Consider the following 18,660-nt stretch of genomic DNA (forward strand, 5'->3'; position numbering starts at 1 on the left):
ACGACGCCCATCCTCCTCTCTCAAATAAACATACGTTGTACGTTGCTTGTATGCTCTTTTCTGTGTGTAATTTTTTATGTTAGTTGCAAGGTATGTCTTCAACTCTACGTTTAAAGTGGCAGAACTTTTTTTAATGCTAGCGGTTGCCCGGGACTTCGTCAGTGGGGAATTACATAATTGCCAAGTTACTCTCGCACACATAAACTACTTTCCAGTAAAAGACCCGTCAAAATAGCTCCCGAAGTTTCAGAAATTATTCGGAACAAACGCAGACTTGTGGACAGACAAACAAAAAAAAAATAAAAAAAAATTTTTAAGCACCACAAATACATTATGCGTACAATACATGTTTTTTATATTATATACAGATACTGAAATTTTATTAATAGCCTAGTCCGTTTCTTTATCATCAAAGTATACGATAGTAAACGTACAAAGTTACGTAGTCTTAAAACGCCCACTTTGTGGATAAAAATATATATTCAAATATATCTCGAACGCATTCACGTGACAGAAAAAGCGTAAGCAGAGATCCCGGTTTTTTAAATAACCGCCAGACTTTGCAAAATCATGTCTCAGTATTCGTTTTGTAATATTTTTTGACGTCAATAGCTGTCGCCAGCGACTCCCTCTGCGCGGAATCAAAAAACTTAATAAGTAGTCTATGTGTTCTTCCAGACTGTTACGTCTATGTCAAATTTCAGCGAGTTTGTTGAGACGTTCTGGATATTCCTTTAACAAACATCCATCTAAACATTCGCATTTATAATAATCCGTGCGATCATAGTGAAAAGAAAAAAGCAATTATAAAAAAAAATTAAGAAGCCAAATCTATCTAATATATAAAATTCTCGTGTCACAATGTTCGTTCCCGTACTCCTCCGAAACGGCTTGACCGATTCTCATGAAATTTTGTGAGCATATTCAGTAGGTCTGAGAATCGGACAACATCTATTTTTCATTTTTTTTTAACTGCGCGCGGACGGAGTCGCGGGCGACAGCTAGTATATATATAAAAGAAAGCCGTGTTAGTTACACTATTTATAACTCAAGATCGGTCGAACTAATTTAGCTGAAAATTGATGGGGAGGTTAGCTTAGAACTAGGAGACGGACATAGGAACTTTTTTTATCTTGTGTGCATTTTTTTTTATTCCGCGCAGACGGAGTCGCGGGCAAAAGCTAGTAACCATATATATACTTAATGTGATAGATGCGAAATTTTAGATGGATGTTTGTTAAAAGAGATCTTCGGAACGACTCAACGCGACCGATGAAATTTGGCACAGATATAGAACATAGTCTAGAAGAACACATAAGCTACTTAAGTTTTTTTCTAATTCCGCGCAGACGAAGACGGGGGTGATAGCTATTTGCAAAGATTCAATTCGTTGCCTATCTCTAAAAGATGAAATTTACGATGTACTGAAAAAGAATATCTCCCTTTCCATCCACTCTTATAATAATAATAATAATAAGAAACAACATCCTAAGAAGCTCTCGCTAAACAATTGGATTAAGGGCCTGATACAAAAGGCAGTTATTTTAGAAACCGCACGCATAGTTAGGAGGTTCCTGTCTCTGTAGCCCTCACCACTGGTTGTTTGAGTAATGGGATTCCGCAGCCGGTGGTATACTATTTTTTATATAATATATTTTGTTAATTTTTTTTTATAAAATGTATTATATAAATAATAAGAGAATAAATGAATAAGAAAATAAAAAATAATAATAATAATCTTATGTGATTAAGTTACTAATTTGTCGATTTCTAATCTTGGATAGCAGAATTGCCTCTTCATTTCGATTCCAGATGGCCTGATCTTTTCACGTATATTATTGTTAGTTAGCGTCAGATATTTATAGGCACGTGCACTCCATCTGGCTTATACAAATCATAATTAAACGGATCTGCTTCTGTAGTCGAGGAATTAAATTCGCTTCCCACTTAATCGAAATAAATTACAGCAAATTAAGGCTCTTTGTACACAAGGCGATGTAAATTTTCGAAACTTGTCGATTTCATTTGCTAAACGAGGTTCCTTTATAGGCTTTGTATTTTTTTTTGGTGCAGGAGGCCTAATTTTAGTCCTCTTTCCCTTCCTACCCTTTTCCTATTAGGAAAGAATGGGAAGGGAAAGTCAATTTTCTCATCAATTTTCAGCTAAATCAGTTCGACCGATCTTGAGTTATAAATAGTCTAACTAACACGACTTTCTTTTATATATATATATACTAGCTTTTACCCGCGACTCCGTCCGCGCGGAGTAAAAAAAAGGAAACGGGGTAAAAATTACCCTATGTCGTCTCCTAGTTCTAAGCTACCTCCCCATCAATTTTCAGCTAAATCAGTTCGACCAATCTTGAGTAATAAATAGTGTAACTAACACGACTTTCTTTTATATATATAGATAGATAAGAATGTTTAGATGGAAGGATGGATGTTTGTTAAAAGGTATCTCCAAAAAAGCTCTAATTATTATGCTACTAATTAAGTTTTTTTTTTTTTTATTCCGCTTGTAAGGAGTTGCGGGCGATAGCTATTTTTGACATCATTGACGATACGAAAGCGATTGTCAAAGATTGCTATGTCCACAGATTAAAAAAGATTAAGTTTTTGTTTTATTACACACAGACATAACCAGCTAGTTACATACTTATCTTAATGCGTGATAATTTGATGCGCCAAAGTAATTCAAATGATGTGACAAAATATTGTTTGTATAGAAATTAAATTGCTTTATCTTATGCTTTAGTATTATCTTATAAAATAAATTAACTGCGTTCTCATTGTCTAAATATGTGTATGTCTAAATGTAAAAAAACTTGAGAGGTGTCAAGGGACACCCGGATGGAACGAAGTTCCGTTCGATTAATTAGTGAAGGAACCAATGTTTATTCTATGAATAAAAAACTTAAGTCTTCACAAGAAGTACATTTTATTTCTATGAATTTTCGTTATATATTGTCACGTCGTTGCCATGGTGAAGTAGCGCTCATTCGTCGTTAACATACTTACTATAGCAAAAAGTGTCGTGACAACTTTTCGTAAGAATTTTTTCCGTCTAGCCCCCTTTCACAACGCGCGATAAGGAACTTCGTTCCAACATGTTATCTCTGTTAATTTTTAAGACAATGAAAGTGTTGGCAATATGTTTATTATGATAGATAGCTGTAGGTAAAAATAGATAGAATTTAAGTCCTCTTTCCCTTCCCAATCTTTTGTTATAAGGGTGGGAAGGGAAGGTGGATTTGATGGATGAGATGCATAGGAAGGTTAAATATTCTCTTTTTGTGCGTCTCCTCCTTAGTAGATTGAGGGTAGGCAACACATCTACAATTGCGAATGTCTATGGGCAGCGGACGCTTCGCCATTTCGGCGAATTCATGTGGCAGCTTGCTCGTTTGCCACCAATATATTAAAAAAAAAAAAATGTGAGCCGTCATGGGACGCCTGGCAGATGTGAAACATCGTGTGTGTACAAGTAATATGCATAACAGTTCGGTTTACAAGTGAGCCTATAGATGTTTCACATCAATTTGATTTAAGTTCTAAAACACGATATTGAAGTTTTTCTAGTAGCTTAATATATATGCAAAGCAACGATTTAAAAGGTTCGAGGTTCCGATCAGTTCAATTATCGGGATTACATGCTGAACCTTTAAGGTTCCTTCATCCTGTGGAAAGTCCCCGGCGACAGGGCGGAAAGCGTCGTATTGTGGTGGATTCAGGCCGGGTTCGGTGCCATATAGGGAGAGGGAATTTACGACCCGTTTGGTTCGACTCGTAGCGTTGCTCAGAGCAAAGATAATGTTGTTATAGAGATATAAATACCTCAGTATAGCTTGGCGACCCGTCGCCACGGCAAGCGTCGCCACGCCAACGATTCGGTTTACAAGTGATCCTATAGATGTTTCACATCAAAATGTTTTCATCATAGACAAACGTGTTACGTTAAAATTTGAAAATATTTCAAGTTATACTATTTCCTAAAGTATATAGATGTCGCTCGCGACTCCGTGTTTTTTTTATATCAAAAGGTGGAAAAAGAGCAAACAGCCGCCTGGATGCGCCGAAATAGCGAGGTGACCGTTGCCCATAGACATCCGCAAATGCAGATGCGTTGCCTACCTTTAAACAACGGAGAAGGGGACGTACAGAAAAAGCATATCTCCCCTTCCCATCCTTTCCCAATAAGAAAAGGGTGGGATGAGAAAGGAGACTAAATTAGGCAACAAATGTTATTAAAAAAAACTGCTCTACACCTAGGCCAAGTTTCATCGAGATCCGTTGAGCCGTTTTGGAGATACCTTCTAAAAAACATCCATCCATTAATTCAGTCTGTATTTATTGGAATAAAACAGAAAAAGGTGTTGTTTTGTGGGGAATTACCCGATTTTAATTTAGTTATTCACGTTACATGACGTCGGCTGATTTATATTCAATGTGCGCAGAGTCCCGGTTTCGGATTATTCCGAGGTTATTGTAAGGGTCCGTTCAGACAGACTTGGGCGGAGAGCAGAGCAGGTTCTTTGATTTTTTTTAGCTTGAACTTAGTCCTAATTTCTCATATATATTGCTTTATTAAAAAGAATATATATCCCATAGTACATTGTAATAGTACACTCGAAAACGCGCCGCCTAGAAACACAAACATAGCTAAGACGACGCGAATTGTTTGTCAGAATTCCGAGACAATTGTTCGCAATGACATCACTAGCGCCTCAATTTGACGGCGAGTAAACAAGCGCTAGTGATGTACACACATTGTAGTCTAACATATCGATATTGTATTAATAGATATAATTTTATGGAATACTAGAAGTTGCTCGCGACTTCGTCAGCCTGAATTTTCCATTATAATTATCCTTATATTCCCGCATACATTAGCCCGGGAAGGTATTTCGTTAAAATCCCGTCAAAATCGGACCAACCATAACGCAGATTACCCGATACAAACACGGAATAGTGAACAAACGGATTTTTTTTTAATTGGTTTAAAAGAGTGCAATTACAAAAATCGTTTGTTCATGAAATTCCGTTAATTTGAATCATTATATATTGTTAGGACTGTTGAGGGTAGCCACACAAAAGGTTTTATAAGGACGCATGCGCTGCCGCTCAAGGCAGTCTCTTTCCATCCGTCATTGCGGAACGTCTGACATTTTTGTTTATTTACGTTCGGTTTGAGTTTATACTACAGCGAGGATTATTATGAAGTAGAGTTAAATTCATTATTTCGCTGTTAGTTTAATTCTTTTAAAATACTTTTGCATCAAATATCTTATAATATTGTTTTTTTTTTTTTGGGATACAATTATTTACGTAGGAGCCATCTTTAATTGAAATGTTTTTCTTTAAATTTCAGTTGTAACTAGTTAGAACGATAATTTAATGTATCTATTACCAACATCTCAATGTAATGTAAGTTACTGATTCATCCAATTAGCACTTGCTACTAGCGAAATTGGTCAGATAGTGTTGTGCTATACGTTATCGACATACTCGTATTTTAAGCTAGGATTTGTGTTAGTGATCTTGCTATTTTTAGGAGTATGTAATGAAATGGTTGGATGTTTGTTTGAAGGTACCTCTAGAATGGCTTAACGGATAACGATTAATTTTGGCATAGATGTAGAACAGAGCCCCTAAAGTGGTCGATATCGATAAGAGCATTGCTAATTCTCACTCTGTCTTCTTCTATTGACCTAAGTCAGAATAAATAATAATAATAATTGATCTTAAAAGTAGGTAATTTAGCCATGTGGGGGTCTGAGGTAACAGTTCATTTTGGAAAAGGGGTCACTTGTCCAAAATATTTAGTGGATCTCTGGTGTAGAACATAGTCTGGAAGAACACATAAGCTACTTATAAAGTTTTTTTTATTCCGTGCGGACGGAGTCGCGGGCGACTGCTAGTTATTTATAAATAGGAGCGTCTTTCCGTGAGTTTACACTACACAGACTAGACTAAAAGACATAACGTACTCGTAAACTTCGCCCACCCGGCACCGCTCCTCAAACCGACAGACGTCGCGTCTCGCCAACCGCGAGCCGTCATCCGAGAATGATGAGAGCGAGAATGACTTTTTTCTAACGACTATTTCTAAATTTGTAAAGTCAGTCGTTTTTAATAAAGTCCAAATCAATAATGTGACTGTAACATTCAGATGAACAGATAATATATCTCAGATTGTCCACTCAGATAGCACGAATGCTTTTCAATCTTATTTTATCAAAATCTTTGATCTAACAAATGTCAATTATTATCTAGGATTACACGATATGCTTACAGTCGAGGACGTTTATTTCCTATCCATGGTGAAATATTCGACGCTCGCATTACAATCAGCTCGAAAATTTGTCACAGCTATATAATGCTTCCTAAATTATACCTATTATGGTGATTATATTTGATCTTACGTGGGAAGTGAATTTAATTCTTTGTACGTAAAGAGACATATGTAATATTAAACTAGCGGTAGACCAAGTCTTCGGAGCTGAAAATTAACCTATAAAATGTCTAATGCATCAACTACCTTACCGTCAAAACCACGTCACAATATACTCTCCATACAGAACAACTTCAACATCATAACAAACTATTACCAAATAGCTATAAATAAAATTGAATCACTCCATCCGTTCGTCGCGTTTACAATTCATTGAATACGTTTACGTTGATTACATTCAATGAATGGCGTCTGACAACAAAAGGGGGGGCCACAATCTCACAATATAACTTACCAAATGGGTACAGTGGGTTACATATTGTTACCACTGTCGTGTTAATGATACTGAGAGGGATGACGATATGTTTTATACAGAGTTTGATCTCGGAAACTCACGCTAAATATTATAAACAACATTACATACATTTTAAAGCACTCGCGTTGCGAGACGTGACGCGACCGCGAAGTCCTCGAATTAAACACTCGCCCTGAACATGGACCCCCGATGGGTCCGAAACTAGTCGGTGCCGCCACCGGACGATCAAAACGTGAGTTAAGCCGTTTCTTAATTAATTAAGCTGAACGGATCTTGATGAAATTTGGCACAGATGTAGAATATAGTCTGAAAGAACACATAGGCTACTTATTAAGTTTTTTTAATTTTAATAAAGACAACTACTTAAGAATAATTTTCAGTTTTATTTTTCCCTTAAAAAGACTACACCTAACTTGTTGCAGCGTACATTTCGAGCGTAAAATAGACCAAAAATCTCATGCTCAATGCTCATATTTGTTTGCCACAAATAATTTTGCTTGGTACACTGAGCTATGGGTTACATTTAAGATTTCACGAAGTTTTTAATTAATAGATCTAACATGATTTCGTCTGTATGAAATTTTACTGGAGCAAAATTACGAATTTATATTTGATGAAGTTTTTTTATCCTTTACAGGATGAGTCCTTACTTGATGTAAATTTTAAGTATTGACGTCATTTCGTGACGTCATGTTATCGATCTTGTGGATAATCTGAGAGTTCAGTGGCACCATGACCTCCCTCAAACACATTGATAAATTGTGTTTTGTTCAGTCTGATTCATTTATCTAATAGGAATTGTCTAGTGTTCCTAATTCTATTTTTGCTACTATTTTGAAATATTTCAGACAATATATCTATACATTTTCTCGTGTAATTATTAACAACTAAGTGTCGCCCGCTACTCCGTCCGCGCGGAATTAAAAAAAAACACATAAAAAGTAGCCTATGTGTTCTTCCAGACTATGTTCTACATCTGTGACATATTTCATCAAGATCCATTGAGCCTCAATTTTCTCAAAATCTTACTAATATTATATACTAGCTTTAACCCGCGACTCCGTCCGCGCGGAATAAAAAAAAAAAAAAAAAAAAACGGGGTAAAAATTATCCTATGTCCTATTCCTGGTTCTAAGCTACCTGCCCACCAATTTTCAGTCAAATCGATTCAGCCGTTCTTGAGTTATAAATGGTGTAACTAACACAACTTTCTTTTATATATATAGATAGATAAGATATAGAGATATATAGATGTATGGATGGATGGATGTTTGTTTGAATGTATCTCCAGAACGTCTCAACGGATCTTGATGAAAGACACAGATGTAGAACATAGTCTGGAAAAACACATAGGCTACTTATTATGTTTTTTTTAATTCCGTACGGACAGTCCCGAGTGACAGCTAGTAATTGAAGTCAAATGTCGTAATGTTGCCATGTATATTCCATACATGGCAACATTACGATTTGACATTTCTCTGTTAATTTCATCTTTAGATTGAAGTATATAAACATTCTTTGTTTCATTTACCTTCATAAGTTATTGATCTATTTAAACTGTTTCGTTTTATCGTTTTTCAATTCGCGTGTAACCCAGTTACATCAAGGTTAGATGACAAAGTGACCTTTTTAGTTATTCACTAGCTATTTCCTCCCAGGTTTGCTTGCAATTGTTTAATTCATCATCTATATATATAAAAGAAAGTCGTGTTAGTTACACTATTTATAACTGAAGAACGGCTGAATCGATTTGACTGAAAATTGGTGGGCAGGTAGCTTAGAACCAGGAAACGGACATAGGATAATTTTTACCCCTTTTTCTATTTTTTATTCCGCGCGGACGGAGTCGCGGGATAAAGCTAGTAAATGCGAATGTTAAGATATTTAAATGGATGTTTGTTAGAAGGTATCTCCAAAACGGCTCAATGGATCTTGATGACATTTGGCATAGACGTGGAACATATTCTGGAAGAACACATAGGCTACTTATTACGATTTTTTAATAACTCCGCCCGGATGGAGTCGCGGGCGACAGCTAGTTTGTTATATTTCTACTCGACTGATGTGAGATAGTAATGTTTTTTAATCTTTTTCATATGGTTTTTTACCGTTTTGAGTTTGTACGGTCTATTGTAACCACCTGTAACATAAACAAGTGTACGGATTTTGTCAATAGAGGTGGCATTTATTTCGTATTCTTCCCCTGTAATATAAAATGGGTATACAGGATTTTGTTTTTTTATTAATTTACGATCAACTTTTTTTGGTGCATTTTTAAATTTTATTAAATAAATCTTCAAGGTGATAAAAATGACGTTTGATTGTTACCAGTTTTTGGTTTTGATTTATAACCTTTATCTTATCTTACTAATATTACGTATGCCAATTTTTAGATAGATGAATGTTTATTATAGGTGGGCAATTGTAATAATTTAAATTTGACACTTCATCAAAATCAAACAACGTAATCTTGTAACGGCGGGCATAAAATATTTTTTTTTTTTTAAAGTTAGAACTGGCACAAAACACAATTACAAAAAAATCAATCGAGAAACAACTGAATTTAATTGACATACGTTTGAAGTCAGAATCGATTCATTCATTTTAATCGATGTTTTCAAACATTTCACCTCACTATGAAGCTAAATTGATAGATCTCAAATGTGAATTAGCTTGACATAAATGTAGAACAGAATCTGGAAGACTCTAGAAGACTCATTTTACTACATTTTTTTTTAATTCCGCGCGGACATAGTCTTGTACAACAGCAATTATGATTTCAGGCTTACTTCTTACTAATGTTATAAATGCAAATGTTTGAATGGCTTAACGAATCTCGATGAAATTTGCCATAGATGTAGAACATAGTCTGGAAAAACATAGTCTACTTTTTTTAAATTCCACGCGGACGGATTCACGGGCGAAAGCTAGTAAAATATTTACCAAGATATTTTGCATACTTAACATAGTATTAGATGTAAAGAAAACTGTTATCATTTAATATTTGCGTAGACATTTAGCACTTTATATACTTTAGTGTGAGAAGTATATAAATAATGTTATATACAAATGCTTATTAGATCTTATACTTTAAGATCTTTATCTATGTTAAGTAAATAATGAAAATGTGATTTTAGTTGATGTTTTATTCTTAAATTTTGTTGCGTCAAGTAACTATAAAAAAACGATACTTGGCGCAACTTATGTATGTCTAAGCTCCGACAACTTAGAACTTACTTACTATAACTAACCTTTAACTTTGGTCTGCACCATATTAGATTTCGGTTTAAACTGAACTCGAACAACGCGATCTTAAAAAGTATCTCTAATTTTTTATTATTATTATAACATGATTCATTTTATGACTCTCTTATATATAAACGTACCCAGATGTTATTTCGCGCCATTTTTTTTACCGCCATTTTACGTTTTACTGGCGGTAAACGCTGTCTGGGTGCGCTTGGCGTCGCGCCAAAATGGCGGCCGCTGTGCGTCCCGAAACGTCACGAAATTATTTATTATTCATGATTCTTTGCCAAGTTAGACAGTGACCATACCGCCTCATAAAATAGGACTAAATTTAAGGCATTTATTTTATTTTCCAGTTAACCTCTAACCTAATTAAATCAATAACTAATCATAGACAAATTACATACTATAAATGTTCAAATAAATAAATAAATATTACGCTAAAATCGTGAATTCAAGTTATTTTTCGTGAAATCCATTAGCTAACCATATTGATGTGAAACATCTATAGGATCACTTGTAAACCGAATTTTTGACGTGGCGACGCTTGCCATGGCGACGGGTCGCCACGCTATACTAAGATATACATATATATATATATATATATATATATATATATATATATATATATATATATATATATATATATATATTATATGTAGTAGAGTGTACGCTAAGGTATACATTATTCCTTTTATATTAATTCTGTCTCCGCCTGGCTGGTTTTTATATGATTGATAAAGTAAATAAATAATGGTAAAATAAAAACTAATAAATATACTACGTATTTACGATAAATACATATATATAAAACCTAAATTAAAAAAATAAATAAAATAAAAATAAAAATAAGTTTTATTGATCCACAAAAGTTTTTTACAATTCAATAGGACTCTGCCTCCTGTGGTAGGTGGGGACCTGTGTTACAGGAGGTAGTGCCTTCTCTTAATCTATGTCTTAAATAGGTACTTATCTATGCAATATGCTTGTGTGTGTGCGCGAGCGCGCACGTGTGTGTATGTGAGTGTATGTGTGTGTATGTGTGTGTAGGTGTGTGTTTGTATCTGTGCTTGCGTCTGTGTGTGTGTACGTGTATGTGTTTTTATTATTAATTATTGTTTGTTTTATTTTTGAATTAGTAGGAGATTTTCTGTTTGTTCATAGTTCAGTTTTAACAGCCATTGTGTCACATATTTCTTAAATTTGTAATTATTTAACTTAGCTATATTAGTATCAGATTTAATAAGTAGTTGATTATAAACCCAAGGCGCTATAAAATTGTAGTGTCGTTGGGCAAAGGTAGATTTAGTAGCCGGCACACGACAACGCAACTTTCGTTTCATTGAGTCTGCCAATGAACGAAATGCGCTTCGGTGGTATCTTAACACACACTTAAGTATGAAAAGCCTCCGGACAGAGAACACTTTTGCCCTCTCGTACAGGGCTGTGGTAGGGTATTGGTATGGCAAGTGCATAAGAACTTTCAACACTGTTCTTTGTGCCCGTTCTACGTTAATTATCCTTGATTTAGGTACACTGCCCCATGCGGTTACACAGTAGGAAATAATACTTTGGCAAAGCGCCTTGTAAGTTTGCATCAGTGTTTTTTTACTTGCGACAGTTCTCAGTTGTTTAAATATATAGATGAGCCTTCGTACCCGTGAACATACATTAGCGATTTGTGCTTTCCATGACAAGGCATCATCCACTTGAACACCTAGGTAACGAACACATCTGGTTCTTGTAAGGATATCGCAATCGCACCTGGTTGTGGGCTCTCCATTACAAGGAAATCTGTGCAGAGTAATGTTAAGATTTTGACATGGGTAGGAATTTTCTGTTTTAGTGAAGCAGAGATATTTTGTTTTAGGAATATTTAGTGTTAGTAAGTTATTCTCTAACCATGTCGTAATATTGATTAGACAAGATTCGGCTACTTCATGAGCATGTTTCCAGTCCCGGCCATGAAACAGTAGCACTGTGTCATCGGCGAAGAGTAGAGAGTCCACATTCGATGTTAGGACATCAGGGAGGCTATTAATATACGTCAAAAACAGAGTCGGTCCTAAGGTACTGCCCTGAGGAATACCAAAATTACATGTTAAAGGGTCACTAAGGACATTGTTTACCCTAACATATTGTTGTCTGCCTTCTAGGTAACTTTGGAACCACTGAAAAACATGTCCTCGGACTCCCAGAGCTTCAAGTTTTGACAAGAGAATAGGTATTGAAACTGTGTCAAATGCTTTTTTTAGATCGAGGAACACACCGATAACTTTCTCTCCTCTCTCTAAATATTTGTGGACTAGTGTTGTCAAGTCTAGTAGAGCGTCCTCAGTAGATCTACCCTTACGAAAACCGTACTGATGGTCTGTCAACAGTCCGTGTTTCTCGAGGTAATTGATCAACCTAGTGTTAACGAGTCGTTCCAGAATCTTCGACATTATTGTTAAAAGGGAAATAGGTCTATAGTTAGAAATATCCAATTTGTTATCCGTTTTGAAAATAGGTGTCACGATAGCAGTTTTAAATAGATTAGGAAATTTACCTTGTTCGAGGCTGAGATTACAAAGATGCACTAATGGGTATACAAGGTATTCTTTCGTCAATTTGAAAACTTTACAGGAAATGCCGTCATGGCCAGGAGAGCTGTCGGATCTTAAGTCGTTTATAATTTTACTGATTTCGTACGGGTCTGTGGGCACAAGTGCCATGGAGTGTGTTTTAGACTTAATATGTACAGATGCAAGACGTGCTAGTTCTTCCTCTGACTTATTTAGTCTTTGTAGAGTAAACTCGGCCAGATTTTTACCAATATTTGTGAAGTAAGTATTAATTTTGTTTAGTGACTCTTTTGGCGTACTTTCGATATTGAGCAATTCTATAGGTGTATCCTGTTTAGTTTTCATATTACATATCTCTTTGATTATCGTCCAAGTCTTTTTAATATCTTTCTCACTATTTTGAAATTGATTTTGGTAGTATTGATTTTTTAAGGATTTTATTATTTTGTTACATGTATTTCTATATTTAATGAATGCTATTTTCGCTGGGTCATCGTCAGGTTTGAGTTTGGTTATTTTATGTAGTTTGTTCCTTTTGCGAATTGATCTAACAACTCCTATAGTAATCCAGGGTTTGAGTGGTGCTATCTTTTTTGAACTATGCCTTATCTGGGTGCACTCTTTGATGATATCTTTAATGGTGTTTACAAGATGTTCAGAACACTTGTTGATATCCTGTAGTGTAAAATAATAAGACCAGTCTATGTCACGTATTTTATTTAATTTACACACTATATATACATACATACATAAATAATCCTAGCCAGGCGGGATTCCCTCGGCAGGGGAGACCAGACGGCCAATTATTATTATTATTATTATTAACATTTAATTATAATATTTAATATTTTATGCATATTACTTATGTGTACACGATGTTTCACATCTGCCAGGCGTCCCATGACGGCTCACAAGTTCTTTTCTCAATAATACTTCATTTTATCACACAATTTTCACTAAATAACTGTGAAAGTGAAATAAAATAATGGCTGCCATGGATGGAATTTGACGTTCTTCTGTTTACGTGATTTACAGTTGGTTTCTGAGACAAAAATCTCTTTATAAAACATATTGCCATCCCTGTCATTATATTTGACTAAACAAAGATAATATCGTTCCTTAGCTAACAACACCACAAGTCATTTTTATCAACTTTACAGGACACGAAAAATATCTATTCTAAAAAAATCGGTGGATTTTTTTAGTAATTCCTTAATAAATACGCTATTTAAGCGGTTAAGAATTAATTATTTCTTTAGTTTATGTCGATTTACTGTATTTTAAATATTTTACTATATTTCTTTATCTTTCAATTATCATGTGAGGAATGTTTAGACGCGGAATGAGCTCCATTTAATGGCATTAAATAATGAAAACTCGACTTAAGCGGTGTTGTAAGCTAAGCTATATGTTTAGATGGAGATTTTGTTCTTAAAAACCCACTATTAGGCATCCATCGAAACAAGGTATACGATAGTTTGTTATGTATAAAACGTATGCTTTGTTACTTTCAGTGGTTAGACATTTTTTAATGACAATGATTAGATTTTGTCGCAAAGTACTTAGGACCAATATCAGGTAATAAGTTGTCCGGAATTTTTTATCTAAAATAATGGACATCGTATCGGCGAATTTGCGTTATTCCTAAACATAAGAGATGTGTTTTTTGTCTACTAATTTTTCATACTTGAATTCTAATTTTAATTTAGTTTTTTTCTCAATGTTTTAAATCAGCTGTTAAAATATACCGGTTTGTACTGACGAAATATTGTGAAACTAATTAAATCTCTTTATGAGGGTTCCGTACCTCGAAAGGAAAAAATAGAACCCTTATTTTTTATTTAAACTTTGTACACATATAATTTTTGTGACATTACATTAGAAATGCAGTGATGTGCTGAAGAGCTTAACTCTAAAAGAGATCTATTACAACTAACCATGACATAGAGAGAGGTTGTTTAGTGGGTAATAACTAAATGTGTGTACAAGTCGTCATTATTTACTATATTGTCAATCAGTCTGTCTGTCTCTCTGTCAAGTTTAAAATTTTTTTTCAAAGATATTGAGAGAAATTAGACCAAATTTTGTCTAACGTGTTTCAGCAGTGGTATACAAGTTGGTCTTGTCTGCTCGGAACACGTTATCTCCGAAACGGCTGGACCAATTTTGACGAGACTTTTACGGGAAGATAGCTGATGTACGCGGGAATGACTTAGGCTATTTATTTTTATCCTGAGCTGATGAAGTAGCTGGCGACCGCTATAAATAATGTTTTTCCTCGGTTCGAACTCCTGTAACCGTTCAGTTTGAACTCTTTCGAAAAATGTCGTTCCATTCATATTCTTTCTTAAAGTATCACAGTTACAGTTTTTTTTACTTCTCAAGCTGCCACTCGTTTAATACATACTTCAGAGTTCAATTAAGTAAGATTTCCGTTACTTAGGTGAACGCTTAGTTACTGCTTAAACTCTCTAAATGTGGCCATAAGTATAATCTATAAATACTCGTATAAAAGAAAGTCGTGTTAGTTACTCTATTTATAACTCAAGATAGGTCGAACTGATTTTCCTGAAAAATGATGGGGAGGTAGCTTAGAACTAGGAGACGGACATAGGAACTTTTTTATCTTGTGTGCATTTTTTTATTCCGCGCGAACGGAGTCGCGGGTAAAAGCTAGTTAAAGATAAAGATAGCTTTATTTCCCTTATAACAAGATATAATGTGAATTGTATTATTTACACATTTACACGCACCTTTACTAACGCTAATTTTACTAAAAAATTATGACAGAAAGAAAAAAAAATAGTGAAATAATTAATTAACATAAATATTCGACATTGCGTTTCAGTGTGTTGGAAATATGACGTAATTTATGACCTAAATTAGTGAGTCCATTTTACTTAATGGCGGAAGGAAATTAAACGCGGCACTCCTCATTTCGTGAAACAATAAACGATAAAGTTAAAAGATTTGACCTATTTTCCAAAAGACTGTTTTTATAAGACTACTAGCTGTCGCCCGCGACTCCGTCCGCGCGCAGTTAAAAAAAAATGGGGGGGGTATGAAAAATAGATGTTGGCCGATTCTCAGACCTACTCAATATGCTCACCAAATTTCATGAGAATCGGTCAAGCCGTTTCGGAGGAGTTCAAGTTCGAACCCCGGTACACGATTATTTCATATAGATGGACTAGTCACCCCTAACTTGGGGTAGGCTCCGAGCCCCTCAGTGGGAACGTATAGTGAGCTGATGATGATAGACGCTAAGGCAGCATCGTCATATAAGTGTACCAGTTTCTTCTCCACATCGATCTATTCCTCATTACAGTCGACACTACCTTCTCACTTATGTCACATTTCCATCAATCCATCTCTTCGTAATCCTACTCCTACCTAGATATTTAATCATTAAGACATCAGTACTGTATTAAATATTTATTTAATCTTATTTCTAGAGTGTAACTACTTAACACACGGTCAAGTGCTCCCTACTGACCTATTTGTTGTGTAAGCACTTATAAATGGCAATTGTTTTCTAAAGCGTAATTATATCAAGACGAGTTTCTATATTTTTATATTATAAAGGTGGGTATCCATTACGTTCGCAAACCTCTTGCGCTCCGCGCTCCCGTAACGCGTATCTCCATAGAAACATGTATGCGCGCGTCCACGAACAGACTGAGCTCCCCTTTGTTTACCCAATTTACCGCTACTCGTTGGAGCGCGCACCGTACGCTTCCAAGTTCGCAAACGTATCCACTATGCGGAGCTGTTGCAAGAGCGCGGAGTGCAAGAGGTTCGCGAACATGGTGGATACCCATCTTAAGGTGTCGAGCGAGGAATTGGCAACCAGAATTTGTCAAAAGACACCCTCAATCGCATATAGGTTGCCTACCTTTAATCATCACAGGTGGGGATGCACAGAATAGTGATATTTCCTCTCTTTATTCGTTCCCTTATGTCCCATTCTTTCCTAATAAGAAAACTGTTGGAAGGAAAAGATGAATAAAATTAGGCCTTCAGCACGCATACTCATCTGGCTGTACGAGGAATAACTTTTACTTCACGCATGTCTAGTGTTGTAGTAGAGTAGCGGGAGAAAGGCACATTCGTGGTTATTGGGGGTGCTACCACTGTCATCTGTGGTCTTTCAGTACCGAATATGTGCACAATAACGTATTGCCATCCCACGCATACTACTCAAAAAGACAGAGACAGCAATGTTTCTACGACTAAGTAACTCGCGGTAAGATCCGCAATCTTGTCTTCGTCTTGACGTCAATTGATTGTTTTGTCTTTGTATCTTTACCTATATCTATATGTTTTAATAAAATTAGATTGTCTGTCTGTAATATTGAAGAAAAAAATGTCATATTTTGCCAACATGATGTGTTTACTTATAAGGAAAATCCAATCTTTAATTTTTTTAATCTGTCTGTCCTCAAGTACGCGTTTGTTCTGTGTAATCTCCGAAACGACTGGACCGATAATGACTCAACTTGAACTGTAACTTAGGCCATTTTTTTTTCTTTAATTCCGCTTTGACGAAGTCGCAGGCGACCGCTAGTTTAGTAATAAACAACGTTAAATTATAATCCATTGAAAATGTTTTAAATACTATAAAAATTATATTTTTATGATTTTCTTAAGTGAAATAAAGATTATAACTTGATGATGGAAAATTTCATCATTTATGTATGCAGTAAAAATATATTTTAACGTGTTTCTGCCCGACTGATAGGCGGGTAATAGTTTCTTAAATTTATGTATAGTCGAGGATGTTAATTTCCCATCCATTTCATCACCCATGTGTACACAGCTCTTAATAGTTTGTTGTACGATATTCTATAATAAGTGGGTAGCGAATTTAATTCCTTGACTATGGGAACTTCTCACAGCAGTCTAAATTTCACTACATCTATATATATAAAAGAAAGTCGTGTTAGTTACACTATTTATAACTCAATAACGGCTGAATCGATTTGACTGAAAATTGGTGGGCAGGTAGCTTAGAATCAGCAAACGGACATAGGATAATTTTTACACCGTTTACTATTTTTTATTCGGCGCGGACGGAGTCGCGGGTAAAAGCTAGTAGGTATATAGTTTAAATACAGTATAATAAATAACGATTGCGTTTTGTTACAGATCAGAAATCGAAAGCGATGAAGACAATGAAGTCGACATTGACGACGTTGATAAAAAGCTGACAGACGCTAAACTGGAAGTATTCGACGATGTCAAATATTTAGATGATTTGGAAGTAAACAAAGATGGTGTTGAACAAAGCGATCTCATTATAGAAACATTCTCATATCCAACAAATCCAGATAAAGTTAGAATTAAACGTCAAATAAACGACACTGATAATGCAACTGAAAATTTAGAAAAGGTTACTGTTGCATCAGATACTAATGTGTCAGAAAATAGTCTAGGAGCTAAAGTCTCAGTTACCAATGGTAATATAAAGGTGATGGGTTTAAGAGTAGAAGATGGTGAGAAAACCAAAATAGTAGATAGTATACCTAGTGTTCTGAGAGAATATCTGTTTACTGTTAGATTATTTGGTGAAGGATTTACTGAGACAACAGAAATTGCATTTACACATATACCAGCTGATTATGGTACTCAATGTATATTCCTTCTGCCCGGAGAACATAAGGTAAGTTTTTTTTTTATTTCAACTTTATCTAAAATTTTCTTATCAGATTAGATAGGCTATTAAACAAGGTTTATTTTAATGTGTGGGCGTCTTTACAAAAAGTTAATAGAATTTTAGTTATTTAGGTTTAATTGAAATATCCCTAGACCATGTTGATGTGTGTATTTTAAAACATTAGCAGATTTGATATTTACTTATATTTCTTCTGCTAAAACAGGGATGGCGAAACCTTTACACATCAACGTGTCATTTAAAAAAAATTATGACGTCATATATGTGGTATCAAATAGTTTTCACTATGTCGTTACTGGCAACATTCACATATTAGACCCTTTTTTCAGTATTGCATAATGAATTTTGTGATAACTGTTGCCGTTGCCATAATACTATATCTTAAACCAACCGTTCGCCATCACAC

The 18,660-nt window shown here is 35.1% G+C and overlaps 1 protein-coding gene across 1 annotated transcript in view; it reads left to right on the plus strand.

Annotated features, from left to right (window-relative positions):
- The window catches only part of LOC106709652 (unextended protein), a 35,354-nt gene that overhangs the window by 2,751 nt on the left and 13,943 nt on the right, over nt 1-18,660 (plus strand). The window contains exon 2 of the mRNA XM_045684974.1: nt 17,729-18,242. Within this exon, the coding sequence (XP_045540930.1) occupies nt 17,729-18,242 (514 nt within the window). The remainder of the gene's footprint in view (nt 1-17,728; nt 18,243-18,660) is intronic.

The sequence above is a fragment of the Papilio machaon genome, chromosome 28, assembly GCF_912999745.1.
Source record: "Papilio machaon chromosome 28, ilPapMach1.1, whole genome shotgun sequence".
NCBI lineage: Eukaryota > Metazoa > Arthropoda > Insecta > Lepidoptera > Papilionidae > Papilio > Papilio machaon.